This window comes from Gymnodraco acuticeps, unplaced genomic scaffold, assembly GCF_902827175.1.
Source record: "Gymnodraco acuticeps unplaced genomic scaffold, fGymAcu1.1, whole genome shotgun sequence".
Taxonomy (NCBI): domain Eukaryota; kingdom Metazoa; phylum Chordata; class Actinopteri; order Perciformes; family Bathydraconidae; genus Gymnodraco; species Gymnodraco acuticeps.
This window is the reverse complement of record NW_022990359.1, coordinates 1-21,884: the sequence shown is the minus strand read 5'-3', so window position 1 is coordinate 21,884 and position 21,884 is coordinate 1. Positions and strand designations below refer to the sequence as shown.

Below are 21,884 nucleotides of genomic sequence, written 5' to 3'. Positions count from 1 at the left end.
TCGATTCATTGCAACGGTGTCGGGTTACAGACGTGCTCCTCTTGTCACCTCTCACGTGTCAGCGGGGGGGGGGGGGTGAGCGGAGAGCTGGGGCCCCCTGTAGCCTGCGTGATTGGCCTGTAGGGAGGGGCCCTGAGTGTGTGTGTGTGTGTGTGTGTGTGGGCTGGTATGAAGTTATTTTGAAATGCAGAGAAAATGAAGCAGAGGATGTTTATAGTATTTATTGGTATCAGCACACATACACACAGAGAAGCTCCAGCTCAGGGTTTGGACTGAGCCAGGCTGTGCAGGGCCGAGGCCACCTGCTCCGCTGACATCTGGTCCACCGACACGCTGCTCTCCTGACCCAGCTCTAAACAACAACAACAACAACAACAGATATTTAGGGATCATAACAAACATCAGTGAAATTATCTGATCAATCTAAACATTCTTTATTTCCTCAGACCCTCAGACACAGTGTGATTGATGCTGAAGTATCTGTGTATTTATTAGGGCTGTCAAGTTAACACGTTAATAACGAGTTAACGCAACAACAACAAAATTAACGCCACTAATTATTTTAACGTGATTAACTTATGTGTATGTGCCGCCCCGTAGTTTCAGAGCGCATCGAGTTTAAAATACCATCTGCAAGCTGATGCTGAGTAGTGTGAGTCCTTACCCCAAGTGAAGGAGTTCAAGTATCTCGGGGTCTTGTTCTCGAGTGAGGGAACAATGGAGCGTGAGATGGGCCGGAGAATCGGAGCAGCGGGAGCGGTACTGCAGTCGCTTTACCGCACCGTTGTGACGAAAAGGGAGCTGAGCCAGAAGGCAAAGCTCTCTGTCTACCGGCCATTTTGGTTCCTACCCTCACCTATGGTCATGAAGGATGGGTCATGACCGAAAGAACGAGATCGCGGATACAAGCGGCCGAGATGGGTTTTCTCCGCAGGGTGGCTGGTGTCCGGGAAGTTCGGTCATCAGGGAGGGACTCGGAGTTGAGCCGCTCCTCCTTCGCGTCGAAAGGAGCCAGTTGAGGTGGTTCGGGCACCTAGTTAGGATGCCACCTGGGCGCCTCCCTAGGGAGGTGTTCCAGGCACATCCAGCTGGGAAGAGACCAAGGGGTAGACCTAGGACCAGGTGGAGGGATTATATCTCTTCGCTGGCCTGGGAGCGCCTTGGGATCCCCCAGTCAGAGCTGGTTGATGTCGCCAGGGAAAAGAAAGTTTGGGGCTCTCTGCTGGAACTGATACCCCCGCGACCCGACCACGGATAAGCGGGAGAGGATGGATGGATGGGAAGCTGATGCTGACAGCCCCGCTCCTGCCGCCCGCTTGTGGCAGACCACACTTCCATGCTCACCGGCAGGCACCGACTGGCTGTTGGGAGGACATGGAGGGTGTGTGTATGTGTGGCTCGAGCGAGCGAGAGAGAGACCTTACGTGCATTGTTGTTGTTAGCATCTGGTGCTAGCTAGCTGTGCTAACGGATATAAGGAGCTGTTTCAATGAAAACAGAGGAGCGACATTTCGCCGAGCACTTGACTTTATGCAGGAAGCCAGACAGTGGGACATTGTACGAGAAGTCAGCACACTCAGCACGGATAGCGCAACATGATCGCGGCGTCCAGGCAGCTCCCGTTCGAGCATATGCCTTGAGTTGCACATAGCTCCAACGATCACATAGCTCCAACGATCACACACACACACACACACACACACACACACACACACACACACACACACACACACACACACACACACACACACACACACACACACACACACACACACCACACACACACACACACACACACACACCACACACACACACACACACACACACACACACACACACACACACACACACACACACACACACACACACACACACACACACACCACACACACACACACACACACACACACACACACACACACACACACACACACACACACACACACACACACACACACACACACACACACACACACACGTTTAATGTGCAGCCACTGAAACCTGTGCAGCAGCATGCTCATTTATACATGTTATTATCTCCAGTGTGATTGATGCTGAAGTATCTGTGTATTTATACATGTTATTATCTCCAGTGTGATTGATGCTGAAGTATCTGTGTATTTATACATGTTATTATCTCCAGTGTGATTGATGCTGAAGTATCTGTGTATTTATACATGTTATTATCTCCAGGGTGATTGATACTGATGTATCTGTGTATTTATACATGTTATTATCTCCAGGGTGATTGATGCTGAAGTATCTGTGTATTTATACATGTTATTATCTCCAGTGTGATTGATGCTGAAGTATCTGTGTATTTATACATGTTATCATCTCCAGTGTGATTGATGCTGAAGTATCTGTGTATTTATACATGTTATTATCTCCAGGGTGATTGATACTGATGTATCTGTGTATTTATACATGTTATTATCTCCAGTGTGATTGATACTGATGTATCTGTGTATTTATACATGTTATTATCTCCAGTGTGATTGATGCTGAAGTATCTGTGTATTTATACATGTTATTATCTCCAGTGTGATTGATGCTGAAGTATCTGTGTATTTATACATGTTATTATCTCCAGTGTGATTGATGCTGAAGTATCTGTGTATTTATACATGTTATTATCTCCAGTGTGATTGATACTGAAGTATCTGTGTATTTATACATGTTATCATCTCCAGTGTGATTGATACTGATGTATCTGTGTATTTATACATGTTATCATCTCCACAGTATTACAAACAGGGCTGTAGAAGTAGAGCTAATGTAATATAGCAGTGGTACCGTAGCGCGCCCAGAGCCGGGCCTGGACTCCAGAACACTCTCTGATCCGGATCGGGAAGTCTGGGTTGGACGTCTTCAGAGAAACATAATGCTGCTCCACAAAGTCCCTGTGAATACACATTAATACACATTAAATACACATTAATACACATTAATACACATTAAATACACATTAATACACATTACTACATTGATGTTAACTGTTACCTCTGCAACCTGTGTTACCTCTGTTAGCTGTTTACAGTTAGCTGTTAGCTCTGTTAGCTGTTAGCTCTGTTAGCTCTGTTAGCTGTTTACTGTTAGCTGTTAGCTCTGTTAGCTGTTAGCTCTGTTTACTGTTAGCTCTGTTAGCTGTTAGCTCTGTTAGCTGTTAGCTCTGTTAGCTGTTAGCTCTGTTAGCTGTTTACTGTTAGCTGTGTTAGCTGTTAGCTCTGTTTACTGTTAGCTCTGTTAGCTGTTTACTGTTAGCTGTTAGCTCTGTTAGCTGTTAGCTCTGTTAGCTGTTAGCTCTGTTAGCTGTTAGCTCTGTTAGCTGTTAGCTCTGTTTACTGTTAGCTGTTAGCTCTGTTAGCTGTTAGCTCTGTTAGCTGTCACCTCTGTTAGCTGTTAGCTCTGTTTACTGTCAGCTCTGTTAGCTGTCAGCTCTGTTAGCTGTTAGCTCTGTTTACTGTCAGCTCTGTTAGCTGTTAGCTCTGTTAGCTGTCAGCTCTGTTAGCTGTCAGCTCTGTTAGCTGTTACCTCTGTTAGCTGTTACCTCTGTTAGCTGTTACATCTGTTTACTGTTAGCTGTTAGCTCTGTTAGCTGTTAGCTCTGTTTACTGTCACCTCTGTTAGCTGTTAGCTCTGTTTACTGTTAGCTCTGTTAGCTCTGTTAGCTGTCAGCTCTGTTAGCTGTTACCTCTGTTAGCTGTTAGCTCTGTTTACTGTCAGCTCTGTTAGCTGTCACCTCTGTTAGCTGTTAGCTCTGTTTACTGTCAGCTCTGTTAGCTGTTAGCTCTGTTAGCTGTCAGCTCTGTTAGCTGTCACCTCTGTTAGCTGTCACCTCTGTTAGCTGTCACCTCTGTTAGCTGTTAGCTCTGTTTACTGTCAGCTCTGTTAGCTGTTAGCTCTGTTTACTGTCAGCTCTGTTAGCTGTTAGCTCTGTTAGCTGTCACCTCTGTTAGCTGTTAGCTCTGTTAGCTGTCAGCTCTGTTAGCTGTCACCTCTGTTTACTGTCACCTCTGTTAGCTGTTACCTCTGTTAGCTGTCAGCTCTGTTAGCTGTCAGCTCTGTTAGCTGTTACCTCTGTTAGCTGTTAGCTCTGTTTACTGTCAGCTCTGTTAGCTGTCACCTCTGTTAACTGTTAGCTCTGTTAGCTGTCAGCTCTGTTAGCTGTCACCTCTGTTAGCTGTCACCTCTGTTAGCTGTCACCTCTGTTAGCTGTCACCTCTGTTAGCTGTTAGCTCTGTTTACTGTCACCTCTGTTTACTGTCAGCTCTGTTAGCTGTTACCTCTGTTAGCTGTTACCTCTGTTAGCTGTTACCTCTGTTTACTGTTAGCTGTTAGCTCTGTTTACTGTCAGCTCTGTTAGCTGTCACCTCTGTTAGCTGTTAGCTCTGTTTACTGTCAGCTCTGTTAGCTGTTAGCTCTGTTTACTGTCAGCTCTGTTAGCTGTCACCTCTGTTAGCTGTTAGCTCTGTTTACTGTCAGCTCTGTTAGCTGTCACCTCTGTTAGCTGTTAGCTCTGTTTACTGTCACCTCTGTTAGCTGTTAGCTCTGTTTACTGTCAGCTCTGTTAGCTGTCACCTCTGTTAGCTGTTAGCTCTGTTTACTGTCAGCTCTGTTAGCTGTCAGCTCTGTTAGCTGTCACCTCTGTTAGCTGTTAGCTCTGTTAGCTGTCAGCTCTGTTAGCTGTCACCTCTGTTAGCTGTTAGCTCTGTTTACTGTCACCTCTGTTTACTGTCAGCTCTGTTAGCTGTTACCTCTGTTAGCTGTTACCTCTGTTAGCTGTTACCTCTGTTTACTGTTAGCTGTTAGCTCTGTTTACTGTCACCTCTGTTAGCTGTTAGCTCTGTTTACTGTCAGCTTTGTTAGTTGTCACCTGTTAGCTGTTAGCTCTGTTTACTGTTAGCTCTGTTAGCTGTCAGCTCTGTTAGCTGTCCGCTCTGTTATTGGGTCATTCTCTAGGGGAATGCTAATGCTAAGCTAACAGGCAGAGGGTGTATCCCTGGTTCTATGTTAGCGGCAGATCACGGCTCTGAGGCCCGGCTCGCAGCTCACCTCGCCCCCTGACTGGCTCCAGAGGTCTGGCAGAGATGGAGGCGGATCTCCCGCAGATTCCTGCCCAAAGAGGAGCCGATACTTCTGACCGCTGCAGCCGCCATGTTAGCTTCTGGTGTCAAGGACGGGAGGAGGGTTTATTAGGCCTGAGTTCAGACTGACAGGCAACCATTCAGAGGGTTTGAAGCCCGGAGTTCAGCCTTACAGGCATCTACCCTGTCTACCTGCAAAGATCGAAAGGCTTAATCATCAGATGAACAGCAGCAATAGTGTAGATAATATATACAATACAAATCTGCAACATCAATATATATATAAGACACAAAATAATAAAGCATATACAAATACTATAAAAAATAGTGCAAGAACATTTTAGAGCAGGGAACAGATTAGAAATGAAACAGAACAGATTAAGTTGCAGACCAATGTGAAAGTAATGCAGGAGAAGTGAGATATAAACATGTCAGATAAATACAATAAGCTAATGAAATGAATGTTGTCAGAGAGGTCGTGCAGCAGGAGTCTGTGTACATGTAAACAGACAAAGATAAACAAGATCAGAATGTAAAGTTAAATACTGCTTGTAGTAATACATTAATAACCTTTCAAGGTGAAGGTAAGCAGCATCAAAATATACTTTGAGCAGTCATTGAGCAGAATGATATACAGTATTTACATTATTGGATGTATTACATTCAAATGGGGGAATCATTTATTTGTTTAATTCTTGAAAATATTTCTAAACGTCTCTTCATTACTGCTTGGTTTTAAAACATGATGAAATATGCAACCTGTGTTTTTACACACACACTATCTATAAATCAATAAAATATATCATATCAAATGATATCAGTTCTGCGTGTTTTAACCTTTAGTATAGTTTAATGTTTAATATGGACCAGTGTCATTCTTACCTTCATGAAGTGATGTATTTATAAGACTGCTTCAAATATCAACCAACCATCGGCCAGCTGTTAAACTCTGTTTCCAACATTAACATCAAACCTAATGTATGTCTTTAGTATGAATATTATTCATACATCATGTTGAATAATCTCTGATGGCCAGAGGATATTCAAAATACAACTGAGAATTTATTCCATGGATACTTTTACTGAAAACCTGACTTTGCTTTCCTGACTGCTTTTCAAAGTAAACGTACCGTACCTCTCACGGCCCGTGTCAGGTCTCTGCCGGCTGTCAATGATTGACGTGAACACAGCAGGACGGAGGCGTTTGTTGGCGTTAGCGGACGTGATAGCTTAGCTTGAGCTCAGCTAGCCTTAGCTTTATATTAAATACACAGAAACGACAGTTGTCTGAACATCTTTCTGAGAACGAGAAGGAGATGTGAATTTCTAACTGTTCCTTTAACACAAGTTGCTGGAAGAGGCTTTGCTTTATTTAGTGACAGGATGATTTGGTACAAACATCTGGACACCAGAAGCAGAATAAAGGGTTTATACAGGTAAGACTTTCAAGATATTTGATTCTATATTCAAAGGCAGCTGAGTTATAAACATGACTGTGAACTAATGAAGGATGAAGGTGATCCTCCAGAGATCAACAGCCGGTAGCTTCGCGGGTTCTGCAGTCTGTTTCTCGTTGAGAGTTCGTTAGCGTTAGCAGAAAGTGAGCAAGCTGCACATGCGTCATCACAAGTGAAGATTAAAACATATTTAGTGTTTTTTACAATCCGGCAGGTTTCCTGTCAGTCCGGCCCTCCCTGTTCCGCCGCAGGACTTCTTTCCGTCGTTTCTCGTTCAGAAGCTGCTGGATTCGTTTGTTTTGTGTTCGCTCGCGGACCGGCGGCATCCGCGGCACAAAGTAATTCTGCTGCGCCCGGTCTCCGTCCAATCCCACGATCCGATACGGGACCTCGTCCACCGAGTTGTTCTCCTTCTTAGAAGACAGCTGGAAGAAGGAAGACGCCGATGACGTTGGTTCGGTTTTAGTTTGACGGATCCTGCCTCCAGTTGTCCTGTTCGGAGACGATGTGGCAACAACGATGACAGATGGTCTTATTATTGTGGCGGACGTCCTGAACAAAGCCGGGGCCAGACTTTGACCTCTAGCTGTCTCTGTTGTAGCAGGACGCCTTGTAGTGGTAGTTTTCCTCCTGAATACATGTGGTGGAGCAGTTCTTCTTGGACGCCTTGTAGTGGTTCTAGTAGTGGTTGTAGCAGTAGTAGTAGTAATAGTAGTAGTAGGAATAGTAGTAGTAGGAATAGTAGTAGTAGGAATAGTAGTAGTAGGAATAGTAGTAGTAGGAATGGTAGTAGGAATAGTAGTAGTAGGAATAACATCAGGAGCTTCAGAGGAAATCGAAGGTTCCTCGTAGGATGAATATTCGCCGTAATCGCTGTAGTCAACGTACACAAAGTCGGTGCTGCTTCCACTGGTCGGGGGTGGAGTTTCAGTAGAGTGGGGGGGTGGCATACTGTTGAAGAAGCTGCTGTCCGTCCAGGAAGAGGTGGGCGCTGAAGTTATGGTCTCTGTGGTTAAACCAAACAAACTAAGAAGACAAAAAGAAGAGCATCAGTGAGATCAGGACGGCTTAAAAGCTTAAAAGCAGTTATTGATCTATAGCTGTGTTTCCACCTAGAGTTCCCTTACTTTTAAGAGCCAGGAAATACTTTTGAGGATATGAAAGGTTTCTTGAAAAATAAATCCTTGGAAAGAAAATGACCAGGAACTTCTGGGTGGAAACATAGCTTAGTGCACTGAATTTCAAAGTATCACCTCCTACCAACATATTCAACTACGTCATCATAATCAAACAAAAAGCAAAGGTCATCAAATCAACAACATAAAGTATTCCTGGTTACCCTGACCTGCTGTCGGTGGTCGACGGGAACGTGATGCTGAAGTGGCTTGAGTCTTTAAAGTTGATGTTGGTAAAGATGTCAGAGTTGGTGGAGTTTTCAGAATAGGTGGAGTTGTCAGAGTTGGTGGAGTTGTCGGAGTTGGTGGAGTTTTCAGAATAGGTGGAGTTGTCAGAGTTGGTGGAGTTGTCAGAGTTGGTGGAGTTGTCAGAGTTGTCAGAGTTGGTGGAGTTGCTGAGGTTCCCCTCGCTGCAGGACTTGCAGCACATCTGACGGTATCCGGCGATGGAGCAGTACCGGCTCAACGTCTCCATCCGACAAAACACTGAGCGGTCACCACGGCATCGCTGCCCTGAAGACAGAGAAGATCAACATGGACAATCGGCCCCAAAGAATTGGAGAAAGTATAAATGCAGAGAGGAAGATGAGTGTATTTACTTGAGGAGATCTTTGGAGCCGGGAAGGCTGGGTTGGACCTGGACAGCCACTGAATGATGGCGTTCTTCTGGTCTCCTGCAGGGCAAACAAGCTGTGAGCAACAACAACACACAGACTGCAACTCTTTGTCAGTGCACTTATATTTGCTTCTGATTGGTCAAGGCCTACCGCTACAAGGAGGGGGCTGGCAGGTGCGGGTTGTGATTGGTCGAGGGTCGCTGCAGTTTTGGGCTGAACCTCCAGGACTGGAACACACAACCTGACGCTCTTGAGTCCCGTTTCCACAGGATACTGAACACTGCAAACACAAACATGCTGATCAGATTCAGATGTTCAGAATCTAGAATTATCAGGATTTGGGGTCAACAAACCTCCAAAGGGTAACTGTCACTCATAGTAACTGTACGAGTAAGAAGGTAGTCACAAAATGAGAAAGTGAGATTCACCAGAAAGAAGGTAAAGTTAGTCCAGAAAGGTGGAGGTAGTCTAGAGTCTAGACAGACGAAAGGAATTTAGACAGGTCAGAGAAGGGATCAAGAGGAACTGAGAGGTAATACAGAAATAACTGAGAGGTAATACAGAAAGAAGTGAGAGGTAGTCCAGAAAGAAGTGACAGGTAGTCCAGAAAGAAGTGACAGGTAGTCCAGAAAGAAGTGACAGGTAGTCCAGAAAGAAGTGAGAGGTAGTCCAGAAAGAAGTGAGAGGTAGTCCAGAAAGAAGTGAGAGGTAGTCCAGAAAGAAGTGACAGGTAGTCCGTGACAGGTAGTCCAGGAATAAGTGACAGGTAGTCCAGAAAGAAGTGACAGGTAGTCCAGAAAGAAGTGAGAGGTAGTCCAGAAAGAAGTGACAGGTAGTCTAGAGTCTAGACAGACGAAAGGAATTTAGACAGGTCAGAGAAGGGATCAAGAGGAACTGAGAGGTAATACAGAAATAAGTGAGAGGTAGTCCAGAAAGAAGTGACAGGTAGTCCAGAAAGAAGTGAGAGGTAGTCCAGAAAGAAGTGAGAGGTAGTCCAGAAAGAAGTGAGAGGTAGTCCAGAAAGAAGTGAGAGGTAGTCCAGAAAGAAGTGACAGGTAGTCCAGAAAGAAGTGAGAGGTAGTCCAGAAAGAAGTGAGAGGTAGTCCAGAAAGAAGTGACAGGTAGTCCAGAAAGAAGTGAGAGGTAGTCCAGAAAGAAGTGAGAGGTAGTCCAGAAATAAGTGACAGGTAGTCCAGAAAGAAGTGAGAGGTAGTCCAGAAAGAAGTGAGAGGTAGTCCAGAAAGAAGTGAGAGGTAGTCCAGAAAGAAGTGACAGGTAGTCCAGAAAGAACTGAGAGGTAGTCCAGAAAGAACTGAGAGGTAGTCCAGAAAGAAGTGAGAGGTAGTCCAGAAAGAAGTGAGAGGTAGTCCAGAAAGAAGTGAGAGGTAGTCCAGAAAGAAGTGAGAGGCAGTCCAGAAAGAAGTGAGAGGCAGTCCAGAAAGAAGTGAGAGGCAGTCCAGAAAGAAGTGACAGGTAGTCCAGAAAGAACTGAGAGGTAGTCCAGAAAGAAGTGAGAGGTAGTCCAGAAAGAAGTGAGAGGTAGTCCAGAAATAAGTGACAGGTAGTCCAGAAAGAAGTGAGAGGTAGTCCAGAAAGAAGTGAGAGGTAGTCCAGAAAGAAGTGAGAGGTAGTCCAGAAAGAAGTGACAGGTAGTCCAGAAAGAACTGAGAGGTAGTCCAGAAAGAACTGAGAGGTAGTCCAGAAAGAAGTGAGAGGTAGTCCAGAAAGAAGTGAGAGGTAGTCCAGAAAGAAGTGAGAGGTAGTCCAGAAAGAAGTGAGAGGCAGTCCAGAAAGAAGTGAGAGGCAGTCCAGAAAGAAGTGAGAGGCAGTCCAGAAAGACGTGACAGGTAGTCCAGAAATAAGTGAGAGGGAGTCCAGAAAGAAGTGAGAGGCAGTCCAGAAAGAACTGAGAGGTAGTCCAGGAATAAGTGACAGGTAGTCCAGAAATAAGTGAGAGGGAGTCCAGAAAGACGTGACAGGTAGTCCAGAAATAAGTGAGAGGGAGTCCAGAAAGAAGTGACAGGTAGTCCAGAAAGAAGTGAGAGGTAGTCCAGGAATAAGTGACAGGTAGTCCAGAAAGAAGTGACAGGTAGTCCAGAAAGAAGTGAGAGGTAGTCCAGAAAGAAGTGAGAGGTAGTCCAGAAAGAAGTGACAGGTAGTCCAGAAAGAAGTGAGAGGTAGTCCAGAAAGAAGTGAGAGGTAGTCCAGAAAGAAGTGAGAGGTAGTCCAGAAAGAAGTGAGAGATAGTCCAGAAAGAAGTGACAGGTAGTCCAGAAAGAAGTGAGAGGTAGTCCAGAAAGAAGTAAGAGGTAGTCCAGAAAGAAGTGAGAGGTAGTCCAGAAAGAAGTGACAGGTAGTCCAGAAAGAAGTGACAGGTAGTCCAGAAAGAAGTGAGAGGTAGTCCAAAAAGAAGTGAGAGGTAGTCCAGAAAGAAGTGAGAGGTAGTCCAGAAAGAAGTGACAGGTAGTCCAGAAAGAAGTGACAGGTAGTCCAGAAAGAAGTGACAGGTAGTCCAGAAAGAAGTGACAGGTAGTCCAGAAAGAAGTGACAGGTAGTCCAGAAAGAAGTGAGAGGTAGTCCAGAAAGAAGTGACAGGTAGTCCAGAAAGAAGTGACAGGTAGTCCAGAAAGAAGTGAGAGGTAGTCCAGAAAGAAGTGAGAGGTAGTCCAGAAAGAAGTGACAGGTAGTCCAGAAGGAAGTGACAGGTAGTCCAGAAAGAAGTGACAGGTAGTCCAGAAAGAAGTGACAGGTAGTCCAGAAAGAAGTGACAGGTAGTCCAGAAAGAAGTGAGAGGTAGTCCAGAAAGAAGTGACAGGTAGTCCAGAAAGAAGTGAGAGGTAGTCCAGAAAGAAGTGACAGGTAGTCCAGAAAGAAGTGACAGGTAGTCCAGAAAGAAGTGACAGGTAGTCCAGAAAGAAGTGACAGGTAGTCCAGAAAGAAGTGAGAGGTAGTCCAGAAAGAAGTGACAGGTAGTCCAGAAAGAAGTGACAGGTAGTCCAGAAAGAAGTGACAGGTAGTCCAGAAAGAAGTGACAGGTAGTCCAGAAAGAAGTGACAGGTAGTCCAGAAAGAAGTGACAGGTAGTCCAGAAAGAAGTGAGAGGTAGTCCAGAAAGAAGTGACAGGTAGTCCAGAAAGAAGTGAGAGGGAGTCCAGAAGAAGGACAGGTAGTCCAGAAAGAAGTGACAGGTAGTCCAGAAAGAAGTGACAGGTAGTCCAGAAAGAAGTGACAGGTAGTCCAGAAAGAAGTGAGAGGTAGTCCAGAAAGAAGTGAGAGGTAGTCCAGAAAGAAGTGAGAGGGAGTCCAGAAAGAACTGAGAGGTAGTCCAGAAAGAAGTGAGAGGGAGTCCAGAAAGAAGTGAGATGGAGTCCAGAAAGAAATGAGAGGTAGTCCAGAAAGAAGTGACAGGTAGTCCAGAAAGAAGTGAGAGGTAGTCCAGAAAGAAGTGACAGGTAGTCCAGAAAGAAGTGACAGGTAGTCCAGAAAGAAGTGACAGGTAGTCCAGAAAGAAGTGACAGGTAGTCCAGAAAGAAGTGACAGGTAGTCCAGAAAGAAGTGACAGGTAGTCCAGAAAGAAGTGAAGGTAGTCCAGAAAGAAGTGAAGGTAGTCCAGAAAGAAGTGACAGGTAGTCCAGAAAGAAGTGACAGGTAGTCCAGAAAGAAGTGACAGGTAGTCCAGAAAGAAGTGACAGGTAGTCCAGAAAGAAGTGACAGGTAGTCCAGAAAGAAGTGACAGGTAGTCCAGAAAGAAGTGACAGGTAGTCCAGAAAGAAGTGAGAGGTAGTCCAGAAAGAAGTGAGAGGTAGTCCAGAAAGAAGTGAGAGGTAGTCCAGAAAGAAGTGAGAGGTAGTCCAGAAAGAAGTGAGAGGTAGTCCAGAAAGAAGTGAGAGGGAGTCCAGAAAGAAGTGAGAGGTAGTCCAGAAAGAAGTGAGAGGGAGTCCAGAAAGAACTGAGAGGTAGTCCAGAAAGAAGTGAGAGGGAGTCCAGAAAGAAGTGAGAGGGAGTCCAGAAAGAAGTGAGATGGAGTCCAGAAATAACTTAGTCGATACATTCCCTTGTGGTAAATCATCCTTGTGAATATTCCCCTAGCTTCCCTTAGCGTACCGGGGTCCAGGGTCCAGCCCTCCAGGCAGCAGGGCAGGGGGTGCGGTTGCAGGTTCTCTTCCCCTCCGGTCGGTCCTCTCCGCACAGTTTGCTGTGCACTGAGCGAGGCTGCTTCCCAGCGCTGGCCTCCTGCTGGCAGCCGACCCAGCGGCGCTGCCACCCCGTCTGACCACAGGAGGCGCTGCAGTCCTCCCACTCCCCGGTCACCCAGCTGAGGGGCAGGAACAGCACCATTTTAGAAGCCTTTTTTTTAAACTTTGTTTATTGGGTTTTTTCAACAGAACACAGTTATTCTATCAGAGCGTGTATCAAAAGTAGGTAAACACATCTTCACTTTATAGAAAAATAGGTAGAGTAACAATGTAAATACTGCTTAACACCAGGGCCAACTAAATCCACCCGTGGGGTCTCTTAAACCTTGTGTCATCATATCATTGTATTTCCACATGGATATTTTTTTACTTTTTTATGCTATTTTATTTCTATTTCAGAAATATCTTGGATTTTTAATTTCTAGTCTTTTAATTTCTCGTATTTACATTGCCTTGTGTTTTTATGCTGCTGCAACGCAAACATTTCCCAAATTGGGATCAATAAAGTACTTCTTATCTGATCTGATCCTCCAATTGATTGAATCCGCCATGTATTCAGCAACGCACCAGGAGGATCTGGCTTTTGACGGGAATTACTTTGTTTGTTTTGATTCAAGTTACGCCCAAAACGCACCTATAAATAACTCAGAAAGTGGATGGAAAAATAATGGATCTGCTTTGCAACCGCCCCTTGCATATTACTTTTACAGTGACGAGCTGCAGGTGTTACCGTGACGTTACCGTGACGTTACTGTGACGAGCTGCAGGTGTTACCGTGACGAGCTGCAGGTGTTACTGTGACGTTACCGTGACGTTACCGTGACGAGCTGCAGGTGTTACCGTGACGTTACCGTGATGTTACCGTGACGTTACCGTGACGTTACCGTGACGTTACTGTGACGAGCTGCAGGTGTTACCGTGACGAGCTGCAGGTGTTACTGTGACGTTACCGTGACGTTACCGTGACGTTACCGTGACGTTACTGTGACGAGCTGCAGGTGTTACCGTGACGAGCTGCAGGTGTTACTGTGACGTTACCGTGACGTTACCGTGACGAGCTGCAGGTGTTACCGTGACGTTACCGTGACGAGCTGCAGGTGTTACCGTGACGTTACCGTGACGAGCTGCAGGTGTTACCGTGACGAGCTGCAGGTGTTACCGTGACGTTACCGTGACGAGCTGCAGGTGTTACCGTAACGAGCTGCAGGTCTCCGTGTTGCAGGTGCGGCTGATGGCTCTCGGTTTGTTGATGTTGGAGCAGAACGTCCTTTGAACCATTTTCCCGTCAGCTTTCCTCCTGCAGCCGAACCTCGTGTACTGCTTCCCTGGCGACAAGACAACACCGTTAAACTCCGCCTACCTGCACCGCGGTCAGGTACTTGTTAACTCTTCCTGTCAGGTACATGTTAGCGCTTCCTGCACATGTTAACCGGCAGCAGCGTTGTTTACCTCCCCCACAGGGCTTCGAGCACTGAGACCACTTCGTCAGTGCCCACTCGTAGAAGATGGCGTCCTCCTGCAGCAGGTTGGACTCCAGCGAGGACTGGAGGCCGTCCGGGATGATGTATTTGTAGGAAACCGTGACCTTGGACTCACCATGGGAACGAACCTGAGGGACAGAAATACGGGAGGCGCATTTTTTATGATTAACGAACAAATACAATCAGATGTTTCTGCCATCCCATTAAGAGATCAAAGGACCTCTCTCCAGAACACATTTGAGAACAGGGTTTTAAGTGCCTGCGGCTCATGCCCCGGCCACACGAGGACGAAAACGGCCGTTTGCGTTACTGTTTAGTGTCATATAGACCATTCGGCCATACGAGGACGACCGAATACGGCACTAAACGACTGAGGAAACGATAACGGGTCCCAAGGTGGATAGAACGGCATACGCAACGCTCTGGGGGGTCAAACGGCTCCGTGTGTGCGCCCTATACGAACATTTTCTGATAGTGATTGCGCAATAGCAATAGCCCCGCCTCTCCCCACCTCTTCTGCTCACCTCCGCGTACCCCGCGCCATTGCTGATGTGTTTCGCCACCAACAACAACAACAACAATGGCGGATCGCAGAGTTGCTATCGTGCTCCGGACGCTACTGACCATGCTACAGTTCTTTGTGCAACATCTACAGCAGACTTACACATCCGGGGGGATCTTACTTGCTGCTTTTGTGGATATGTACTGCAGCTTCAGCGATCATTTTCTGATAATGATTGCGCAATAGCCCCGCCTCTCCCCACCTCTGCTGCTCACCCCAGCGTCAAAGTAAACTGCACACTGAATTCAGATTATTTATCTTTCTCTCGATATGGACATAAACGCGAGTGAGGTCTAATCTGACAGGACGGAGACACCTCTCAAACTACCTAGTTATACATATGTTTATTTTTACTGTCGGCCGGGTCACTCATTACTGGATCAGCTGCTGCATGAGACAGACACTGACGCTGTCCAAAGAGAGGGAGGAAAAAGAGAGGCTCCGTGTATTTTATTATTATAATATATAGATTCGTTATTCATTTGTTTTAAAGCTCAATAAATAACAAAGAAGACCTTTGACCGGCACTTTTATAATTTTGTCGGAAGATTTAAACTTTAATTCACGTTGACTGGCGAAAAACTCTGCCCGGTTCCCTCGGCCCCCACCGCGGAGAATAAACAGAAGGGCAACCATGACAACCATGCTTCTTCGCTGCTTTTGTGGAGGAAGTTACAGCGCCACGTACAGGCTCGGCATATGTACTGCAGCTTCTCCAGCGGTTGGAGCTAAACGGAGCGGTCTCGTGTGGACAGACACTATCCGGATGACTATTGCGTGTGGACGGAAGCTTGTTTGCGATTGGGTTTGCGTTAATCCTATGCGTTTAGCCGTTTTCGTCCTCGTGTGGCCGGGGTCTCAGTGAGGCGTTGTTGTTGGACTTGTTTTCAGGTTTTGGTGGACTGACCATGAGCAGGACTCCGTACTTCAGGGGTCCAGTGGTCTGGATGGACTCCTGCTCATCAGTGTTGCTGTACTCCCACATCGCCCCCTTCTCTATCACCACCCGGGACTCAGGGAGCTCCACCTCAGCGTTCAGGAAGAGGTGACCGGTCTCCGTGTTGGTCATCGCTTGAAACAATAAAGACACTCGGTTTAACTGGAGCAGGAAGACGAGCTACAGACTAGGGCTGCTCGATTATGGCAAAAATCATAATCTCGATTATTTGGGTCAATAATTGATATCACGATAATCAATCAATCAATCAATCAATCAATGTTTATTTATAGCCCAATATCACAAATGTTACATTTGTCTCAGTGGACTTCACAGTTTGTACAGAATATCAGTATGACAATACGACACCCTCTGTCCTTAGACCCTCTGTCTTTAGACCCTCTGTCCTTAGACCCTCTGTCCTTAGACCCTCTATCCTTAGACCCTCTATCCTTAGACCCTCTGTCCTTAGACCCTCACATCGTACAAGGAAAAACTTCCGGAGAAAAACCCACAGATTATTAAAAACGATTATCCATTTACTTGAAAAACATCCATTTATTGAAAAAAAAATGTTGAACAGTATGTTTTTTAACAGTTGATTACCCTGAACTTTAAGTATAATTCAACTGAAAAACCAATAAAAAATAAATAAATAAATAATCATTTTATTTCAATTATGTTGTTTTCATAATCGTTGCAAGCCAAAATCGTAATTGCGATTAAAATACGATTAATTGAGCAGCCCTACTACGATCCTTCCTTCATCGTCCCCTGCTCACCCAGGATGTGAGGAGTCCCTCTGAACTCCTGGATCAGGAGGTGTCGAGCTCCTTTCGGGATCTCCAGGATCTTCAGATATCCTGTAGAAAAAAAATTGTGAGTCTAAAAGGGGTCGTATTAACACCACTTTATGATTTCTGAAGTAGAAAGCTAGAGGAACTATGGCAAGGTCACATGACTTCAATTCACCACCGCTAAGCTAAAGGAGGCTAATGTTGGGCTATAAAGGAACTACAGCACGGTCACACGACTTCACGTCACCACCGCTAAGCTAAAGGAGGCTAATGTTGGGCTATAAAGGAACTACAGCACGGTCACATGACTTCACGTCACCACCGCTAAGCTAAAGGAGGCTAATGTTGGGCTATAAAGGAACTACAGCACGGTCACATGACTTCACGTCACCACCGCTAAGCTAAAGGAGGCTAATGTTGGGCTATAAAGGAACTACAGCACGGTCACATGACTTCACGTCACCACCGCTAAGCTAAAGGAGGCTAATGTTGGGCTATAAAGGAACTACAGCACGGTCACATGACTTCACGTCACCACCGCTAAGCTAAAGGAGGCTAATGTTGGGCTATAAAGGAACTACAGCACGGTCGCATGACTTCACGTCACCACCGCTAAGCTAAAGGAGGCTAATGTTGGGCTATAAAGGAACTACAGCACGGTCACATGACTTCACGTCACCACCGCTAAGCTAAAGGAGGCTAATGTTGGGCTATAAAGGAACTACAGCACGGTCACATGACTTCACGTCACCACCGCTAAGCTAAAGGCGGCTAATGTTAGCGTGGTGATGTCACCTGGCTTCCTGGTGCTGCGGGTGAAGTTGCCCTTGATGATCTTGCAGCTGGAGTTGTCTCCTCCACAGACTCCACAGCGGTCCTCCTGCAGGTCGGAGGCGATCTGACCGTCACAGCCCACATGCTGGGGGGGGACACTAGCATTAGCACAGAGGAAGAACTGCACTGACGTTTACTTCCTGTTCCTGAAAACATGTCAGCTTGAGATTAGTAAAGTACGAAGAGCATCAGGGTCACGTGGTGTGGGGGGATGTGACCGCAGGTAAGGGATGTGACCGCAGGTAAGGGATGTGACCGCAGGTAAGGGATGTGACCGCAGGTAAGGGATGTGACCGCAGGTAAGGGATGTGACCGCAGGTAAGGGATGGGACCTCAGGTAAGGGATGTGACCGCAGGTAAGGGATGTGACCGCAGGTAAGGGATGTGACCTCAGGTAAGGGATGTGACCGCAGGTAAGGGATGTGACCTCAGGTAAGGGATGTGACCGCAGGTAAGGGATGTGACCGCAGGTAAGGGATGTGACCGCAGGTAAGGGATGTGACCTCAGGTAAGGGATGTGACCGCAGGTAAGGGATGTGACCTCAGGTAAGGGATGTGACCGCAGGTAAGGGATGTGACCTCAGGTAAGGGATGTGACCTCAGGTAAGGGATGTGACCGCAGGTAAGGGATGTGACCTCAGGTAAATACAAGTTAAGAGTTCTGACTTTAATCTCAAAAGTCTGATCTTTTGTCACATCCCAAAACATTTTTTTTAATTTGACCTTAATCCTCTTCTGTCTGTTACGCTTTATTTGTATTCTATTACTAATGTGCGCTTCTCATTATATTCAACACGTTGGCTTACTCGTTATTATTGCTTCCCTTTTTTACTTGCCACTTTAGCTGTAACTCCATGAATGAAGGCTTTCTGAGATCTGCAGTGACGCCCAGACCGACCCACAGATCATGCTCAAACTCAAGATGCAATCAAAGGTTTTATCATCATATGATCATGAGGCTCATGATGTGTCTTGAGACTCATGAGACTCATGATGTGTCTTGAGACTCATGAGCCTTATGATGTGTCTTGAGACTCATGAGGCTCATGATGTGTCTTGAGACTCATGAGGCTCATGATGTGTCTTGAGACTCATGAGGCTCATGATGTGTCTTGAGACTCATGAGGCTCATTATGTGTCTTGAGACTCATGAGGCTCATTATGTGTCTTGAGACTTATGAGGCTCATTATGTGTCTTGAGACTCATGAGGCTCATGATGTGTCTTGAGACTTATGAGGCTCATGATGTGTCTTGAGACTCATGAGGCTCATGATGTGTCTTGAGACTCATGAGGCTCATGATGTGTCTTGAGGGTCATGAGGCTCATTATGTGTATTGAGCCTCATGAGGCTCATGATGTGTCTTGAGATTCATGAGGCTCATGATGTGTCTTGAGGGTCTTGAGCCTCATGAGACTCATGATGTGTCTTGAGACTCATGAGGCTCATGAGGGTCTTGAGCCTCATGAGACTCATGATGTGTCTTGAGACTCATGAGGCTCATGATGTGTCTTGAGACTCATGATGTGTCTTGAGGGTCATGAGGCTCATTATGTGTCTTGAGACTTATGAGGCTCATGATGTGTCTTGAGACTCATGAGGCTCATGATGTGTCTTGAGACTCATGAGGCTCATGATGTGTCTTGAGACTCATGAGGCTCATGATGTGTCTTGAGCCTCATGAGGCTCATGATGTGTCTTGAGACTCATGAGGCTCATGATGTGTCTTGAGCCTCATGAGGCTCATGATGTGTCTTGAGACTCATGAGGCTCATGATGTGTCTTGAGGGTCTTGAGCCTCATGAGGCTCATGATGTATCTTGAGCCTCATGAGGCTCATGATGTGTCTTGAGGGTCTTGAGACTCATGAGACTCATGATGTGTCTTGAGACTCATGAGGCTCATGATGTGTCTTGAGGGTCTTGAGCCTCATGAGGCTCATGATGTGTCTTGAGACTCATGAGGCTCATGATGTGTCTTGAGACTCATGAGGCTCATGATGTGTTTTGAGACTCATGAGGCTCATGAAGTGTCTTGAGACTCATGAGGCTCATGATGTGTCTTGAGGGTCATGAGCCTCATGAGACTCATGAGGCTCATGATGTGTCTTGAGACTCATGAGGCTCATGATGTGTCTTGAGACTCATGAGGCTCATGATGTGTCTTGAGACTCATGAGGCTCATGATGTGTCCTGAGGGTCATGAGCCTCATGAGACTCATGATGTGTCTTGAGACTCATGAGGCTCATGATGTGTCTTGAGACTCATGAGTCTCATGATGTGTCTTGAGACTCATGAGTCTCATGATGTGTCTTGAGACTCATGAGGCTCATGATGTGTCTTGAGACTCATGAGGCTCATGATGTGTCTTGAGACTCATGAGGCTCATGATGTGTCTTGAGACTCATGAGGCTCATGATGTGTCTTGAGACTCATGAGGCTCATGATGTGTCTTGAGACTCATGAGGCTCATGATGTGTCCTGAGGGTCATGAGCCTCATGAGACTCATGATGTGTCTTGAGACTCATGAGTCTCATGATGTGTCTTGAGACTCATGAGGCTCATGATGTGTCTTGAGACTCATGAGGCTCATGAAGTGTCTTGAGACTCATGAGGCTCATGATGTGTCTTGAGGGTCATGAGGCTCATGATGTGTCTTGAGGGTCATGAGCCTCATGATGTGTCTTGAGACTCATGAGGCTCATGATGTGTCTTGAGGGTCATGAGGCTCATGATGTGTCTTGAGGGTCATGAGCCTCATGATGTGTCTTGAGACTCATGAGGCTCATGATGTGTCTTGAGGGTCATGAGGCTCATGATGTGTCTTGAGGGTCATGAGGCTCATGATGTGTCTTGAGGGTCATGAGCCTCATGAGGCTCATGATGTGTCTTGAGACTCATGAGGCTCATGAAGTGTCTTGAGACTCATGAGGCTCATGATGTGTCTTGAGGGTCATGAGGCTCATGATGTGTCTTGAGGGTCATGAGGCTCATGATGTGTCTTGAGGGTCATGAGCCTCATGAGACTCATGATGTGTCTTGAGACTCATGAGTCTCATGATGTGTCTTGAGACTCATGAGTCTCATGATGTGTCTTGAGACTCATGAGGCTCATGATGTGTCTTGAGACTCATGAGGCTCATGATGTGTCTTGAGGGTCATGAGGCTCATGATGTGTCTTGAGACTCATGAGTCTCATGATGTGTCTTGAGACTCATGAGTCTCATGATGTGTCTTGAGACTCATGAGTCTCATGATGTGTCTTGAGACTCATGAGGCTCATGAAGTGTCTTGAGACTCATGAGGCTCATGATGTGTCTTGAGGGTCATGAGCCTCATGAGACTCATGATGTGTCTTGAGACTCATGAGTCTCATGATGTGTCTTGAGACTCATGAGTCTCATGATGTGTCTTGAGACTCATGAGTCTCATGATGTGTCTTGAGACTCATGAGGCTCATGAAGTGTCTTGAGACTCATGAGGCTCATGATGTGTCTTGAGACTCATGATGTGTCTTGAGGGTCATGAGGCTCATGATGTGTCTTGAGACTCATGAGGCTCATGAAGTGTCTTGAGACTCATGAGGCTCATGATGTGTCTTGAAGGTCATGAGCCTCATGAGACTCATGATGTGTCTTGAGACTCATGAGTCTCATGATGTGTCTTGAGACTCATGAGTCTCATGATGTGTCTTGAGACTCATGAGGCTCATGATGTGTCTTGAGACTCATGAGGCTCATGATGTGTCTTGAGACTCATGAGGCTCATGATGTGTCTTGAGACTCATGAGGCTCATGATGTGTCTTGAGACTCATGAGGCTCATGAGGCTCATGATGTGTCTTGAGGGTCATGAGCCTCATGAGACTCATGATGTGTCTTGAGGGTCTAAGGTTTGGGATCCAGGACAAAGACAGAGTGACTGAAGCAGAATAATAAAGACCTCACACTCTCCTTGGACGCAGACGCTGTGTGGGTCGTTGTAGGAGCACGGCGTCCCATCATGCACCTGGCGGCCCATCAGAACCACCGCCGCCGTCTCCTGGGAGACGCAGGACAGACGGCAGCGCTCGTCCGCTGCAGGGAGACGAGACATGGGACATGTCTATTATAAGGAGCTTCGCTAGAGTACATACATGTAATATAAACATTAAATAATATTCATTTATAAATATAATGTGAAAGACAACGTAGAGCGTATATGTTCAGAGTTTAAAGAGTTAAAGAGAGGAGAGAGAATAACAGATTCCACACACACACACACACACAGGAAACTTTAATCTAATCTTGAAGTTCCAGGAAGAATGGAATGTGTGTGTACAGTGTGTATTATGAGTGTGTACAGTGTGTATTATGAGTGTGTATTTACGGTCGGGATGTTGATGAGGAAGCCAGTGATGTTTGATTCCTTCGTGTTCGAAGAACGGGTTCCAGACTTTACACTGATCCTCCCTGACACACACACACACACACACACACACACACACACACACACACACACACACACACACACACACACACACACACACACACACACACACACACACACACACACACACACACACACACACACACACATTATTTACATACCTAACAACATCTGGGATATATACATTACATTACATTACATTGCATTTAGCTGACGCTTTTGTCCAAAGCGACTTACAATAAGTACATTGGACCAGGAAGACACAACCTTGAAGAAAACAGAATCATAAAGTACATCAGGTTTCATAGAGCCAA

At 46.0% G+C, this 21,884-nt stretch overlaps 2 protein-coding genes across 2 annotated transcripts; both read right to left on the bottom strand.

Annotated features, from left to right (window-relative positions):
• Positions 1-206: 206 nt before the first annotated feature.
• ndufa2 (NADH:ubiquinone oxidoreductase subunit A2) lies at positions 207-5,279 on the bottom strand. Its single transcript, XM_034224186.1, has 3 exons — positions 5,056-5,279; positions 2,797-2,903; positions 207-352 (listed from the first exon to the last, which is right to left on the bottom strand). The coding sequence occupies exons 1-3, from the start codon at positions 5,157-5,159 to the stop codon at positions 261-263; spliced, it is 303 nt and encodes a 100-aa protein (XP_034080077.1). The 5' UTR covers positions 5,160-5,279; the 3' UTR covers positions 207-260.
• Positions 5,280-6,435: 1,156 nt separating this feature from the next.
• LOC117551341 (A disintegrin and metalloproteinase with thrombospondin motifs 2-like) lies at positions 6,436-21,593 on the bottom strand (the record flags this gene model as incomplete). Its single annotated transcript, XM_034224185.1, has 12 exons — positions 6,436-7,570; positions 7,890-8,232; positions 8,319-8,393; positions 8,487-8,616; positions 12,440-12,650; positions 13,724-13,856; positions 13,981-14,140; positions 15,482-15,645; positions 16,294-16,374; positions 17,104-17,227; positions 21,085-21,218; positions 21,511-21,593. Coding segments are annotated over 12 exons (2,464 nt in total), but the record flags the coding sequence as incomplete, so codon positions are not given.
• Between the last annotated feature and the right edge of the window lie 291 nt (positions 21,594-21,884).